At 45.9% G+C, this 14,145-nt stretch overlaps 1 protein-coding gene across 6 annotated transcripts in view; it reads left to right on the top strand.

Moving 5' to 3' along the window:
• Positions 1 to 14,145, top strand: part of rassf4a (Ras association domain family member 4a) — a 244,262-nt gene that overhangs the window by 222,216 nt on the left and 7,901 nt on the right. For all 6 annotated transcript variants that reach the window (XM_080215548.1, XM_080215550.1, XM_080215547.1 and 3 more), the window contains 4 exons: positions 4,473 to 4,621; positions 10,049 to 10,158; positions 13,068 to 13,231; positions 14,024 to 14,125. In XM_080215548.1, coding sequence (XP_080071674.1) covers positions 4,473 to 4,621; positions 10,049 to 10,158; positions 13,068 to 13,231; positions 14,024 to 14,125 — 525 coding nt within the window. The remainder of the gene's footprint in view (positions 1 to 4,472; positions 4,622 to 10,048; positions 10,159 to 13,067; positions 13,232 to 14,023; positions 14,126 to 14,145) is intronic.

The following is a 14,145-nucleotide window of genomic DNA, read 5'->3' as shown; positions in this document are numbered from 1 at the left end:
TGTTAGCATATCTCCCTCCCTTGGGTGTTCTCGTGTCACTCATTTTGCCCTCTGGCTGGCACACGGTCTGAAAAGGGTGGCGAATTTGTAAGTTTCCTCCTGACAGTACATGGCCCCTCTTGTGGGTAAGCCCTCAGCTGTGCCTCCTCGTTGTGTAGCTGAGATGGGTTGGCCATTGCTAAATTGCCCCTCAGTATCACAAAAGATGCGCAAGTTAGGTGGATTAGCCATGGTAAATGCGCAGAGTTATGGGGATGGGCTGGAGTGGTGTGGGCTCAGGTAAGATGCTCGTTCAAAGAGTCGGCACAGACTTGATGGGCCAAATGGCCTCCTTCAGCACTGTATGGATTCTATATTCTGTGAATCGTGCAGTTGGACGTTGCTTCAACTATTCACTTGGACAATCTGACACGTGCCTTGTTCCTCGCCTGCACAAAACAAACAAAGTAAACACGTGAAGCTGTATTTGGTTAACACACCGGAGCAGCTTTGTAAAATCCGTTCAGAACAACTTAGTGTACAGATTAGAGGATTTAATACTAATCAGGATACAAGGTCAGCAGACAAAAGCTGCTAAAGCCCGCGTCCAGATCCTGTGGAGTGAAATTGTGGTGCTAACTTTAGAACCAATCTGCGCTCAACTTTCTGAGTTACATCTAAAGATTGGACAGAAGTTGGTGATGGGAAACAGAGTTGTCGATGACTGAGATCGGAGTGGATTGTCTGACATGTACCTGATATGCTTCCTTAACATGGTGTCCCAGGAGAATAAAACGAACTCTTCAAACCCTTGGAGTGAATCTGATCTGACCCACAAAGGGACTTGCAACATTGCACACCCTCCCACCAATAAACATGTTTACTGAGCTATTGATCAAGTAACAGGTGGGTTGTCATGCTGCAGAAACCTTAATCCAGTGAAAGTTCATTTCATGAAACACCGCAATCCCACTCTCACCCCGAATCTTAAAATGAGTCGATGGGATATAACAGGAATCTGCATTCCCACTGTGTCTCCCAGTGTACACCGATTAGAGACAGCCTGGGGGCTGTCGAGTGGCGAGAAATACAACTCTACACCTACAATCTTTCAATGATCCAAATTGTGAATGTACTGTGAACAATTTAAATGGAGTGCCTCAGTCCTCTGGGACTGCACCCCTGTCGCCTTGTTAAATATCTGGCTATCTACCTCTCACCAATCAAACCCCCTTTCCTCTCCCCAGTCCCCCACCATCAACCCACTCCCCATAAACCATGGCGCTACCCGCCCCCGAATGGCGGCTCATACCCCCCAGGCCAACTCAATGTGCCCATTCATCCAGCAGGAAACCAGAGCACCCAGAGGAAACCCACACAGACATGGGAAGAATGTGCAAACTCCACACAAACCCTAGACTAAGCCAGTGAACCCTGTGGTAACAATGTCAGGTGTGAAAGTGCTTTTAAAAAAATGAGCCAGTCATAATTTTCTTTTACTTAAAAATCTGCTGCTGCAACAATGTTATGAAAGTGTCAATCAACCAAACCTTTAAAATACCGATGACTGAAACTATAAGCATTTGACACCTCTATTGTATGGAAATAAATATTGAGCCAGTGACAAATGGATCTCAGAGAAAAAAAATGTTGTCAAGCTATCAATAAAACATTGTTTTTCCTTATGTGCACCTGTTTCAACAAAGTAAAGTTTTAATGGGAGTCTGGGCTCTCAACCAAGCATGCATTTGAGTGCTTGAGAAGCTGGCAGACTCCAGGAAAATTGTAGTGGACGAGGAGAGGCCTTTCCCGTAATGGAGCTGGCCAGTTCAGGAATGTAGCATGCGGGCTTAGTGCCTGTGCCCTTGTCCTGCAAAACTGGGAGCGCCAGAATGGGGGCTGGAATCCTGCTTCCGTCTGCATTGTTTCTGGAAGATATGAGGTCGAAGTACTCCAGGATATATGGTGATGTTTTGTAGCTGTGTTTAAATGTGTTGTGTTTACCAGCATGTTCTGATGGTTCCGATTCTATTTCCTAACTGTGTGTACCCAGTCGCATGAATGAAAAGGTTCCAGATTTTATTAGGGAACTGGAGGCTATGAGGTTCTCCAATCTACTTCTGAGTGTGCTGAAGGTCCTTTCTCCCTAAGTGTGAGCAGACACCAAGCTTCATAGGACAGACATGACTGGACTACACAGAATTATGTCACTATAGGAGTTCCTGTGGACACTGGGTCAAAAGCGTTTCCCTGTAGTTTCTTCCTAGGCTCATAGAGGTTTACAGCATGGAATCAGGCCCTTCGGCCCAACTTGTCCATACCACCCTTTCATTAACCACAAAGCTAGTCCCAATTGCTGGCGTTTAGTCCACATCCCTGTATACCCATCTTATCCATGTAATTGTCTAAGCGTTTTTTAAAAGACAAAATTGTACCCACTTCTACTACTACCTCTGGCAGCTTATTCCAGACACTCATCACCTTCTGTGTGGAAAAAATTGCCCCACTGGACCCTTTTGTATCTCTGTTCTCTCACCTTACACCTATGCCCTCTAGTTTTAGACTTCCCTAACTCTGGGAAAAGATGTTGACTATCTAGCTGATCCATGTCCTTCATTATTGGATAGACCTCTATAAGATCACCCTTAAGCCTCCTACGCTGCAGAGAAAAAAGCCCCAGTCTATCCAGCCTCTCCTTATAACTCAAAAACACAAGTCCCGGGAGCATCCTAGTAATTTTTTTCTGCAATCTTTCTCATTTAATAATAGGGTGACCAGAACTGTTTGTAGAAGTCTGAAAGAGTAGTCGAGGCAGCAACCCCTCAACTCAGTTAAAAGGTCTCTGGATATACACCTTGTGTGCCATAACCTGCAGGGCTATGGACAAATCTAGGGCTGCACAGTGGTTAGCACTGCTGCCTCACAGTGTCAGAGACCCGGGTTCAATTCTGGCCTCGGGTCACTGTCTGCGTGGAGTCTGAACGTTCTCCTCGTGTCTGCGTGGGTTTCCTCCAGGTGCTGCAGCTTCCTTCCACACTCCAAAGATGTGTGAGCTACATTGACTGGCCGTGCTGAATTGACCCTCGTATCAGGGGATTAGCACGGTAAAATTGTGGGGTTATGGGAATAGGACCCTGGGTGGGATTGTAGTCGGTGCGGACTCAAGAGGCCGAATGGCCTCCTTCTCCAATGTAAGGCTGGTGCAAACACAACAGGCCGAGTGGCCTCCTTCAGTGCCGCAGACCTTTCTTCCATTATTCTAACACTGAGGCTGGCAGCTACAATGAGCTGCAAGGTTAGTGTTTGGCTCTTAATTTCATGTTGGAACTCCACTGTATTCTCTCTTCTGAGAATAGGAAGGAACATCTGACTCAGCAGCAGTAGGCGAGAGGGATGTAGAATAATTGTTAGCTTTTCCTAATCCCTGATTAATATGCAGATACATGCTTGGACTGCTGCCCCACATATAACCCAATTGAAGCTCTGTAACATTTGGTTTCTGTTTGGTAAACGAAATACTTGTGTGGGAGGTTGGAGTGGGTAAAGTTCTTGAGGTCCCTTTAATCTCTTTGTCTCAAATATGCAGTTGCATTCACTCCCATTATTACCTGTGTGGGAATGGGTTATTTATTTCATTTATTAGTATCACAGGGAGGCTTACATTAACACCGCAATGAAATTACTGTGGTTAGTGTTTCATTAAAGTTAATTGCCACAATTTTGCACCCACGTTCGCTGTGAGGGCAAACAGCAACATGGGCGCAAAATTCCACAAACCTCAGAAAAGGAGAATCTCGCCGGCAAGATCTCATTTTCCGATTCTCCCTGCCCCCTGCCATTGCTGCAATGAGGTTCCCCCCCAAAAAGGTTGGGAACTCATTTCAATGAATTGTAATATAATTAGCAGGCTTCCCCACCGAATCACACAATCCCTACAGTGCAGAACAAGGCCGTTCGGCCCATCAAGTCTGCACCAACAACAATCTCTATCCCTGTAACTCCACATATTTCATCTGCTAATCTCTTTATGCATCCCTGGACACTAAGGGGAAATTTAGCATGCCCAGTCCACCTAACCCACACATCTTGGGACACTAAGGGACAATTTAGCTTGGCCAATCCACCTGAGCTACATATCTTGGGATACTAAGGGACAATTTAGCATGACCAATCCACCTGAGCTACACATCTCTGGCTAAGGGACAATTTAACATGGCCAGTCCACCTAACCTGCACATCTTTGGACTGAAGGAGGAAACTGGAGCACCTGAACGAAACCCACGCAGACATGGGGAGAACATGCAAACTCCACACAGTCAACTGAGGTCGGAATCGAACCCAGGTCCCTGGCGCTGTGAGGCAGCAGCACTAAGCACTGTGCCATCGTACTAACAATATTTGAAGTTACCCTTTGCCAAAGTGGCATCATGTTATAGGGTGGCAGATCGTTGCTCAGTTTCTGATGTGTCTTTTTTTAATTGTCTTTGCTTGAGGATGGAGCGGAGCTGATCATTGAGGGCCTTTTGAACATATCCTGGGGGCTAAGAAGACCCATAAGACTCCAGATGCATGATGACAATGAGCGAATGTGTTTCTCAGGCAGCAGACTGCTGCGATTAGGACAACACACTGCTGTGTACAGGTGAGCCATAAAGAGGAACTGTCTTTGTAAGAAGTTGTTTATACAGCCAGCAATAAGTTACACTGAGCATACAGGACAGAAGAGTATTGATGGAAAGGATGTGATTTCACTGCAGCTTTCTCACAGCGGGAGCCCAGATCCTGGCGTTAATTTCATTTTATTCTTTTACGAAATGTGGATGTCGCTGGCTAGGCTTTGCATTTATTGCCCATCCTTAAAATTTTAAAGTTTACTTATGAGCGTCACAAGTATCTTTACATTAACGCTGCAATGAAGTTACTCTAAAAATCCCCTAGTCGCCACACACTGGCGCCTGTTTGGGTACACTGAGAGCGAATTTAGCACGGCCAAAGTGCCAAACCAGCAGGTCTTTCGGGCTGTGGGGGAAAACCAGAGCATCTGGAGGAAACCCGCTCACACATGGGGAGAACATGCAGACTCCGCACAGACAGTGACTCAAGCCAGGAATCGAACCCAGGTCTCTGGTGCTGTGAGACACATTGCTAACCATTCTGCCACCTTGAGAAGGTAATGGTGAGCCACCCCATTGAACCACTGCTGACCATGCAGTGTAGGTACACCCACTGTGCTGTTAGGGAGGACCTTGCAGGATTCCAGAATGCCCCTTGACATCCCCTCCTTCCTCAGGGAGCGTACCATGGGGCAGCAGGAAAATCACTCCTTCCAAAGACCCCAGTTGAGCTGTCAACATGGTTAGCTGTCACTGGGGAACCTGCAAACAAAGGGACTATATTTCAATGCTAGATATAGCACTTGGGGCAAATTGGGTGAAAGGTTATGGGGAGAAAGCAGGATTAGGCTATTGAGTTGGATGATTGGCCATGATTGTGATGAATGGTGGAGCAGGCTCGAGGGTGAAATGGTCTCCTCCTGCTCCTATCTTCTGTGTTTCTGTGTTAACAAGAAGCTCAGAATGTCATGGATTTGTTCACCCTAGCATCTATTCTTAAAGTTACAAAGCTAATACCAAGGCAGATCAGAATCCATCTCCTTGGTTTGCTCTAAATACCAATATCAAATTGAATCCAATTCATGATCCCCGTAAGAAAGATAAACAAGATCCAAGCTGACAAGAAAAGCCCATCGTGGACTTGATCTGACGCTTGATCTTAGCCAAAAAGCCACAAGCATTTACGGTCATTGTGAAGGAAACCATTAAATGTTAAATTCCCCCCCCACCACAAAAATCAATTCTATAACATTGCCGGTGATTTGAAATCCAGCAGTCATTGGGCATTAATGATGGGAACTGTATAATGTTTTCCCTTATTAACATGACATTCAAATCCACCCAATCAGCATGAGGAATAGTCAACACCGACCATCACTTCCAGTTACTATACCAGAAGCTAGCTGCAGAAGACCCAGTGGGATACTTTCCAACCTTAAACACACAAGAACCCTGACTTCTAGAAGCCTGTGTAATTCCAGAGGCAGTACAATTAGGATGCTGCCTCACCAGAGACCCAGGTTCGATTCCCGGCTTGTGTCACTGTCAGTGTGGGTCTGCATGGGCTTCCTCCGGGTGCTCCGGTTTCCACAATCAGCAATCAGATAATGACTGGATAATTTTGTTTTGGTGATGGTGATTAAGGGATATATATGGTCAGGACACAGTGTAATTCCCCTGCTCACTTTCAAGCATGGCCACAGAACTTTTTTATGCCCAACTGAAAGGGCAGATGGGACCTTGGTTTGAGATCCGAACTGCAAGTCCTCGAAAATCTAAGTCTTTAAACCGAAGTCCCTTCTTCGCTTTCAGTCAGACACACAAAATCCTGTGGCACTGGGTTGCACAGTGGTTAGCACTGCTGCGTCACAGCGCCAAGAACCCTGGTTCGATTCCTGGATTGGGTCACTGTTTGTGTGGAGTCTGCACATTCTCCCTGTGTCTGCGTGGGTTTCCTCCAGGTGCCCCAGTTTCCTCCCACAGTCCAAAAGACGTGCTGCTTAGGTGCATTGGCCGTGCTAAATTCTCCCTCCCTGAACAGGAGTGTGGTGACTAGGGGATTTTTACAGAAACTTCATTGCGGTGCAAGTCCTCCAGCAATTAAGACCTCAAACCGAGGTCCCATCTGCCCTTTCGGTTGGATACACAAAATTCTGTGGCACTGTGTGGCATGGTGATTAGCACTGCTGCCTCACAGTGCCAGGGACTCGCGTTTGATTCCCAGCTTGGATCACTATCTGTGCGGAGTCTGCACAGTGTCTGCGTGTGTTTCCTCCGAGTGCCGCAGTTTCCTTGCACAGTCCAAAGATGCACTGTCTCGGTGCATTGGCCGTGTTACCCTCTCCCTCAGTGTACCCGAACAAGTGCCAGAGTGTGGAGACTAGGGGATTTTCACAGTAACTTCATTGCCGTGTTAATGTAAGCTTACTTGTGGCACTAATAAATAAAATTTAAACTTTCAAAAGTAGAAAGAAAAATGCATGCAAGTCCAAAGTTCATAGCCTGACCAAGCTTGTAAACATTTATTGGCTTTGCCTTTCTGCAGGCAGAGCTTTCCAAATTCCCTTTCTGTTGTAACAGATTTATTACTGAGTTGCTGCGCAATGCACAAAGCATGGAACTTGTAACTCGCGGTCGATTTGAAGGGATGGAGTGATTGTATTGTGTGTGTGTTTTATGTCTCATTGTGTGGGGAAGTAAGAATTATGTTCATGCATTATTTTAAGTTTATTTCCCTAATGTTTTCCTAATATACAAGAGTATATTCCCGAATCTGATGTGCAAAAAACATTAAATGATGAAATATAGGCAAAGGGTTGCCATTGGCTCTGATCCTCTGCATTCTTTGTCTCATTTTAATCTGGCTATTGCTTTGACTCAGTCACAGACGATACATTGGTGTTGTTTAGATCTTTATTGATAGATTAAAATCATCTCTCCTTCTTACACTGAATAAAAATTGAGATCTTTAGCACCTTTCTCGGAAATAGCAGGTGTAAGTATTTGGCACTTCTGTTTCCATCATCTGTTAATGATTCCCCTAAAAGAACAAATGTTTAGGCATCTCGATTAACAAGGCAGTGCCTCTCTGTGGCATAAGCCCTGCCTCATAGCAGGGATCTCAGCTAGTATTTGCTGATTTGTACATCTCCAGATGGTACATGGTACAAAAATTGTATGTTCAGATGTGCCTGGTACATACTCACTGATGAAAAAATATTTTTGAAAATAATGAGGGGGGTGGGGTGGAATCTTACAAAAAAATATTCTAAGTGCCAAATAAACGTGAAAATGGGAATAATGTTAAGTTTACGGATGAGCTATTTACCATTTATATAGATGATCTGGAGGAGGGAACCGAGTGTATGGTGTTGAAATTTGCTGATGACACCAAGATTGGTGGAACGGCAAATTGTGCGGAGGGTGTGGAGAGTCTGCAGAAGGATCTAGATAGGCTGGGCGAATGGGCCAGGAACTGGCAAATGGAATTTAATGTTGGCAAGTGCAAGGTGGTCCACTTTGGTAGGAATAATGGTAGGAAGGACTATTACTTACGTGGCGAAAAACTGCAGCATGCTACGGTGCAGAGGGACCTCGGGGTCCTTATGCATGAGTCGCAAAAACCCAGCCTGCAGGTGCAGCAGGTGGTCAGGAAGGCTAATGGGATGCTGGCCTTCATAGCGAGGGGGATTGAATATAAAAGTAGGGAGGTCTTGCTGCAGCTGTATAGGGCACTGGTGAGGCCGCAGCTGGAGTACTGTGTGCAGTTTTGGTCGCCGCACTTACGCAAGGATATTTTGGCCTTGGAGGGAGTGCAGAGGAGGTTTACTAGGCTGATTCCAGAGTTGAGGGGGTTGAGCTATGAGGAGAGGCTGAATAAACTAGGCTTGTACTCGTTAGAGTTTAGAAGAATGAGGGGAGATCTCATTGAGACATATAAGATGAAGAATGGGATGGATAGGATAGAGGTGGAGAGACTCTTCCCGCTCAGAAAGGACAGTAGGAGTAGGGGGCACAGCCTCAAGATAAAGGGGGGGCGGTTTAGAATGGAGTTGAGGAGGAACTTCTTCACTCAAAGGGTGGTGAATCTCTGGAATTCTCTGCCCGTTGAGGTGGTGGAGGCTGCCTCGCTAAATATTTTTAAGACGCAGGTTGATGGGTTTTTGATAAGCGAGGGGATTAAGGGTTATGGGGAGAGAGCGGGAATGTGGAACTGAAACACGACAGATCAGCCATGATCTTATTGAATGGCGGGGCAGGCTCGAAGGGCTAGATGGCCTACTCCTGCTCCTATTTCTTATGTTCTTATGAACTTCCAGATGCAGTTGTATGATGTTTAGGAAAAGACAATGAGGCAACGTATGATCCCTGCCAGTAGGGGGAGTAGGTGGAGCCTATTCACGCCAGGAGGCCAGCTGCTGAGCAGTCGGGGCACCATTTTGCATGCACCCTAATCTCCCAACCCTCCCCCAACACCTCTTCCCCCTCGCTGTCCCAATGAGTTTGTTTTGAGCAAGAACAGAAGTAATTGCCAAATTAGAGCAATTTTCATTTTGTTTTAACGTCCTCTATGAAGGAAGGAAAGAGCTTCAATTTGTGTGACTGTTCCAATATGAAGATAGATCTGGATACTGAGATTCCAGCTTCGTAGACCTGATTTTTCTCTGCTTAATCTCCATTTCTACCCATTCCTTACAAGAGAGGAAAGGACTGGGTCTCAAACCCATTTGTCCATGATATGCATTTTCACAAATATCTCCAGCAAAGACATAAGGCTCCACCTAAAGCAGGCAGAGGCATTCAAACCTGAATATTACAACATTTCATGCACTGTTTCCTTGGGCTCTGCTGGGTGGATAACTTTCTGAGGACCCCCTTCAGACTGCCAAGTCTTTCTTTCATTTGGAAAAGGGATTTGCTGTGTAGAGTTTGTCAATGCTCCATGGTGTAACTTGTGATAAATCTCACTCTTTTGGATTGTAAATCCTCCCCCTTGCCCCAAAAACCAGAAAATCCCACCCAAGGTCAACGGACCTTACCACGCTCTGCCCTTCGCCCACTCCGATTCCTGTGGCAGACGGGATGGTAAAATGTACTCCAAAAGTTGCTCCCCAAACAGCGCTTTGAAAAATTCCTAATGGTTATACAAAAACCAAAGGGCAACAGGAATAATTACAATTGTTCTGTCATTGGTGAGGAGAAAGGGGCCTTTATTATATTCCTTGTTATTCACCAGAAGTATTCCACTGTAATTTCTTAAAGAAAAGCTTTACTTATCGGTATTGACAGACAAGTTCCCTCATGCTATTTTAGTTTGTTTTCAACAAATTACAGTATGACCATCATTCAATGACATGTGCTGATCCCTGTTACACCTCCAGCTCTTGTAAACTTCATCCATAATTTTGTTTCAATGGACTGTTGACCTGAGTTTTTGTAACATTAACCCGTTGCAGAAAAGGAACAACACCGCAGGCTTTGGCAAATGCCAGTTCACCTGAAACCGAAAATGAATTGACAAGTAAGGAAGACGTTCCACAAAACCTGAGCAGCAGCAGCATCGCAGGTAGGTGAAGCTACTGATCTTAAAGTTAAACCCAAGAACCTTCACTTCAAGATGGTCAAATATGAATATGGTTTTTCTCAGAAGGCAGAACCTGAAGCTTTGGCAGTAGTTTGAAATTCCGCATTTAGTATTTTCAGTTCAAGCATTTTTTTTTTGCTGGGAAATGGATTTGTCTTTTTTTCATTCATTCCTGGGACATGGACATCGCTGGCTGGGCCAGCATTTATTGCCCATCCCTAGTTGCCCTTGAGAAGGTGGTGGTGAGCTGCCTTCTGGAATTGCTACAGTCCCCGTGCTGTGGGTTGACCCACAATGCCGTTAGGGAGGGAATTCCAGGATTTTGACCCAACGACTGTGAAGGAACGGCGATATATTTCCAAGTCAGGATGGAGAGTGGCTTGGAGGGAAACTTGCAGGTGGTGGTGGTCCCATGTATCTGCTGCCCTTGTTCTTCTAGATGGAAGTGCTCGTAGGTTTGGAAGACGCTGTCTGAGGATCTTTGGTAATTTGCTGCAGCGCATTTTGTAGATGGTAAACACTGCTGCTACTGAGTGTTGGTTGTGGAGAAAGTGAATGTTTGTAGCAGTGATTCCAATCAAGCGGGCTGCTTTGTCCTGAATGGTGTCAAGTTTCTTGAGTGTTGTTGGAGCTGCACCCACCCAGGCAAGTAGGGAGTATGCCATCACACTCTTGACTTGTGTCTTGTAGATGATGGACAGGCTTTGGGGAGTCAGGAGGTGAGTTACTAGCCGCAGTATTCCCAGCCTCTGTCCTGCTCTTGTAGCCACTGTGTTTATGTGGTGAGTCCAGTTGAGTTTCTGGTACAGAACTTGCAGGATATGATAGCAAATGGAGCCATTCACAATTTAATTGCAGTTTTTTACCCAGAGGAATTTACATCTCAAAGGTTCAACAGTAATATCCTGCCTGAAATGTTTCAGAAATTCTAATTAAAAGGAATTAACTCTTTTTCTAAAATTCATTCACTGAATGTTGGTGCCGCTGGCAAGGCCTACATTTATTGCCAATCGCTTATTTAATTTGAGAAGGTGGTGATGTACATACCTGCTTCTTTGCCAACCCTCCCACAGCCTCAGTATGACTCAGTGTGGTTTCTGGCTAATTAAACACTTGCTGAGTGGCAAGGCAGAATTTTCAGATTTTCTTTCTCAGAAGTGTTGTCTCGGTCGGGAAGAGTGGAAGGCAGTCCCACCAGCCTCCTTGCCAGCTTCTCCCACCATATCTTTACGTACTTTGAGAAATAAAATGGAAGGGCTGCGTCCAATAACATCATATGGACCCATATGATAGGGTTAGGGTTCTAATTGAATCACTCCCTCAGCAACTTCTGTCTTTAAAAGATCAGGGTGCCTTTTTTAAAGGGTGTCCCAATTTTCTACTTTAGTCATTCATGGATCACGGGCGTCGCTGACCAGCCTGCATTTATTGTCCATCCCTAATTGTCCTTGGAAGGCAGTTAAGAGTCAACCACATTGCTGTGGCTCTGGAGTCACATGTGAGTCAGACAGGGTAAGGACATTAGACCACCTTCCCTGAAGGACATTAGTGAACCAGGTAAAAGCAGGAACACCCCATGGAATCCTACCCCACTTCCCCCCCACAACAGAGAGGGGACTTCAATCCAACAGATGCAGAACCTCCTGCCACCGTGGACACGGTTTTCCCAACTCCCCCACCCACCCACAGCACTTCCCCAGTCACTGTTAGCGTGCAATGCCAGGAGTACTGCTTGGGCACGACCCAATCCCCACCTTGGTTCTGCTAGCCAGGTCAAGGTCAATCTATCATTGGAAGGAGGGGGGTGGGGCAGTCATGTGCATAGTCAATTAGTACTGTGTATTGCAGTATTCCACAACCAGCATTCAGATAATGACTAGATAATTTTGTTTTGGTGATGTTGATTAAGGGGTAAATATGGTCAGGACACAGTATAATTCCCCTGCTTGCTTTCAAGCCTGGCCACAGAACTTTTTATGTCCATCTGAAAGGGGAGATGGGACCTCGGTTTGAGGTCCTAACTGCAAGTCCTCCAGCACTTAAGACTTTAAACCGAGGTCCCATCTGCCCTTTCAGTCAGACAGACAAAATTCTGTGGCACTGGGTGGCACAGTGGTTAGCACTGCTGCCTCACAGCACCAGGGATCCGGGTTCGATTCCCAGCTTGGGTCACTGTCTGTGCAGAATCTGCACGTTCTCCCCGTGTCTGCGTGGGTTTCCTCCAGGTGCTCCAGTTTCCTCCCATAGTCCGAAAGGTGTGCGGGTTAGGTGGATTGGCCATGCTAAATACTCCCTCAGTGTACCCGAACAGGAGTGTGGCGACCAGGGGATTTTTTACAGAAACTTCATTGGGGTGTTAATGTAGGCCTACTTGTGATGAATAAATAAACTTTAAAAAGAAACAATGCAACACTCCATCAGTATCACACTGAAATATCCCTTAACCAATGACCTTCTGACCAAGAGGCGAGAATGCTGCCACTGATCTTGCACTGTTAACTTTATTAAAGTTCTCCCCGTGTCTTTGTGGGTTTTCTCCGGGTGCTCCGGTTTCCTCCCATAGTCCAAAGATGTGCAGGTTAGGTTGATTGGCCATGTTAAAAAAAAAATTGCCCTTAGTGTCTGCACATGCGTAGGTTAGAGGGATTAGTGGGTAAATATGTAGGGATATCGCAGTAGGTCCTGGGTGGAATTGTGGTTGGTGCAGACTCGATGGGCCGAATGGTCCCTTTCTGTACTGTAGGGTTTCTGTGATTTTCAGTGATGATTCTTAAAGTCTTCTTATGGCTTATTTTCTCATTCCTTCCCAAAATTACTAGGGTAGAAGGTGGGCTGTGAAGCTATTCCCTATTTCTGTATTAGCTGCAATTTAGTCTTCTGTTTTCTCACAGAAGGTGACACCAACAATTCTGAAGATGAGGTTCCACAGCTCATGCGGACAAAAAGTGATGCCAGCTCTTTGATACAGCGCAGAACAAAATATCGCACGCCGGGCGAAAATCAACGTGTGAAACGGCACAGGTTCTCCATCAACGGACACTTCTACAATCACAAGGTACATCTGGAAAAGGGTCAAGGTTCGGGGTGGACAGACATGGCCCAGGAGTCAAAGTGCAGGACACCTCAGGATTGCCCCTTCACTGTGTCTATGTGGTCACAGCCTCTGAGTCAGGACATTGATCACTCATGACCCTGTCCAGGACATGAGCATGTGGATCATGGCTCTGACTCTCTGGTGCAGTACCGAGGCAAGTGCCAGACATGCGTCTGCAACTGTTCCCTGTGTGTGTGTGTGTGTGTGTGTGTGTGTGTGTGTGTGTGTGTGTCCATGTGCACTGTGTGTGTGCGTGTGCACGTACATGTGTGTGCGTGTGCACGTACATGTGTGTGCACCTGTGTGTGTGTGTGTTAAATACTGCCCAGCTGCATGGATGCCGTTTCTGGGTTAGGTATATTGAGCTAAAGGATTCTGAATGGCGAAAGGATTTGTAAGTTTAAAGTTTATTTATTAGTCACAAGTCGATTTACATTAACACTGCAATGAAGTTGCTGTGAAAAACCCCTGGTGCCTGATTGGTTACACTGAGGGAGAATTTAGCACAGCCAATGTACCTAAACGGCACATCTTTGGGACTGTAGGAGGAAACCGGAGCACCCGGTGGAAACCCACGCAGACACGGGGAGAATGTGCAGACTCCACGCAGACAGTGACCCAAGCCGGGAATCGAACCCGGGCCCCTGACGCTGTGAGGCAGCTGTGCTAACCCACTGTGCCAGAGGTTTTGAATTTATCGCATCATTCTCCCATCGAAAAGCACTTAGTCTGTTTTTGTTTCTTAATCCTCAGACATCTGTGTTTACACCAGCCTATGGATCTGTAACAAATGTTCGCGTGAACAGTAGCATGAACACTTCACAAGTACTGAACTTACTGCTCAACAAATTTAGGGTAAGTGAGCCCAGTATAAA

Source organism: Carcharhinus amblyrhynchos, chromosome 31 (genome assembly GCF_965287045.1).
Source record: "Carcharhinus amblyrhynchos chromosome 31, sCarAmb.v2.hapA, whole genome shotgun sequence".
NCBI classification, from domain to species: Eukaryota; Metazoa; Chordata; class Chondrichthyes; order Carcharhiniformes; family Carcharhinidae; genus Carcharhinus; species Carcharhinus amblyrhynchos.
The sequence above is the reverse complement of the archived record's forward strand: the minus strand, read 5'-3'. Positions and strand labels throughout refer to the sequence as shown.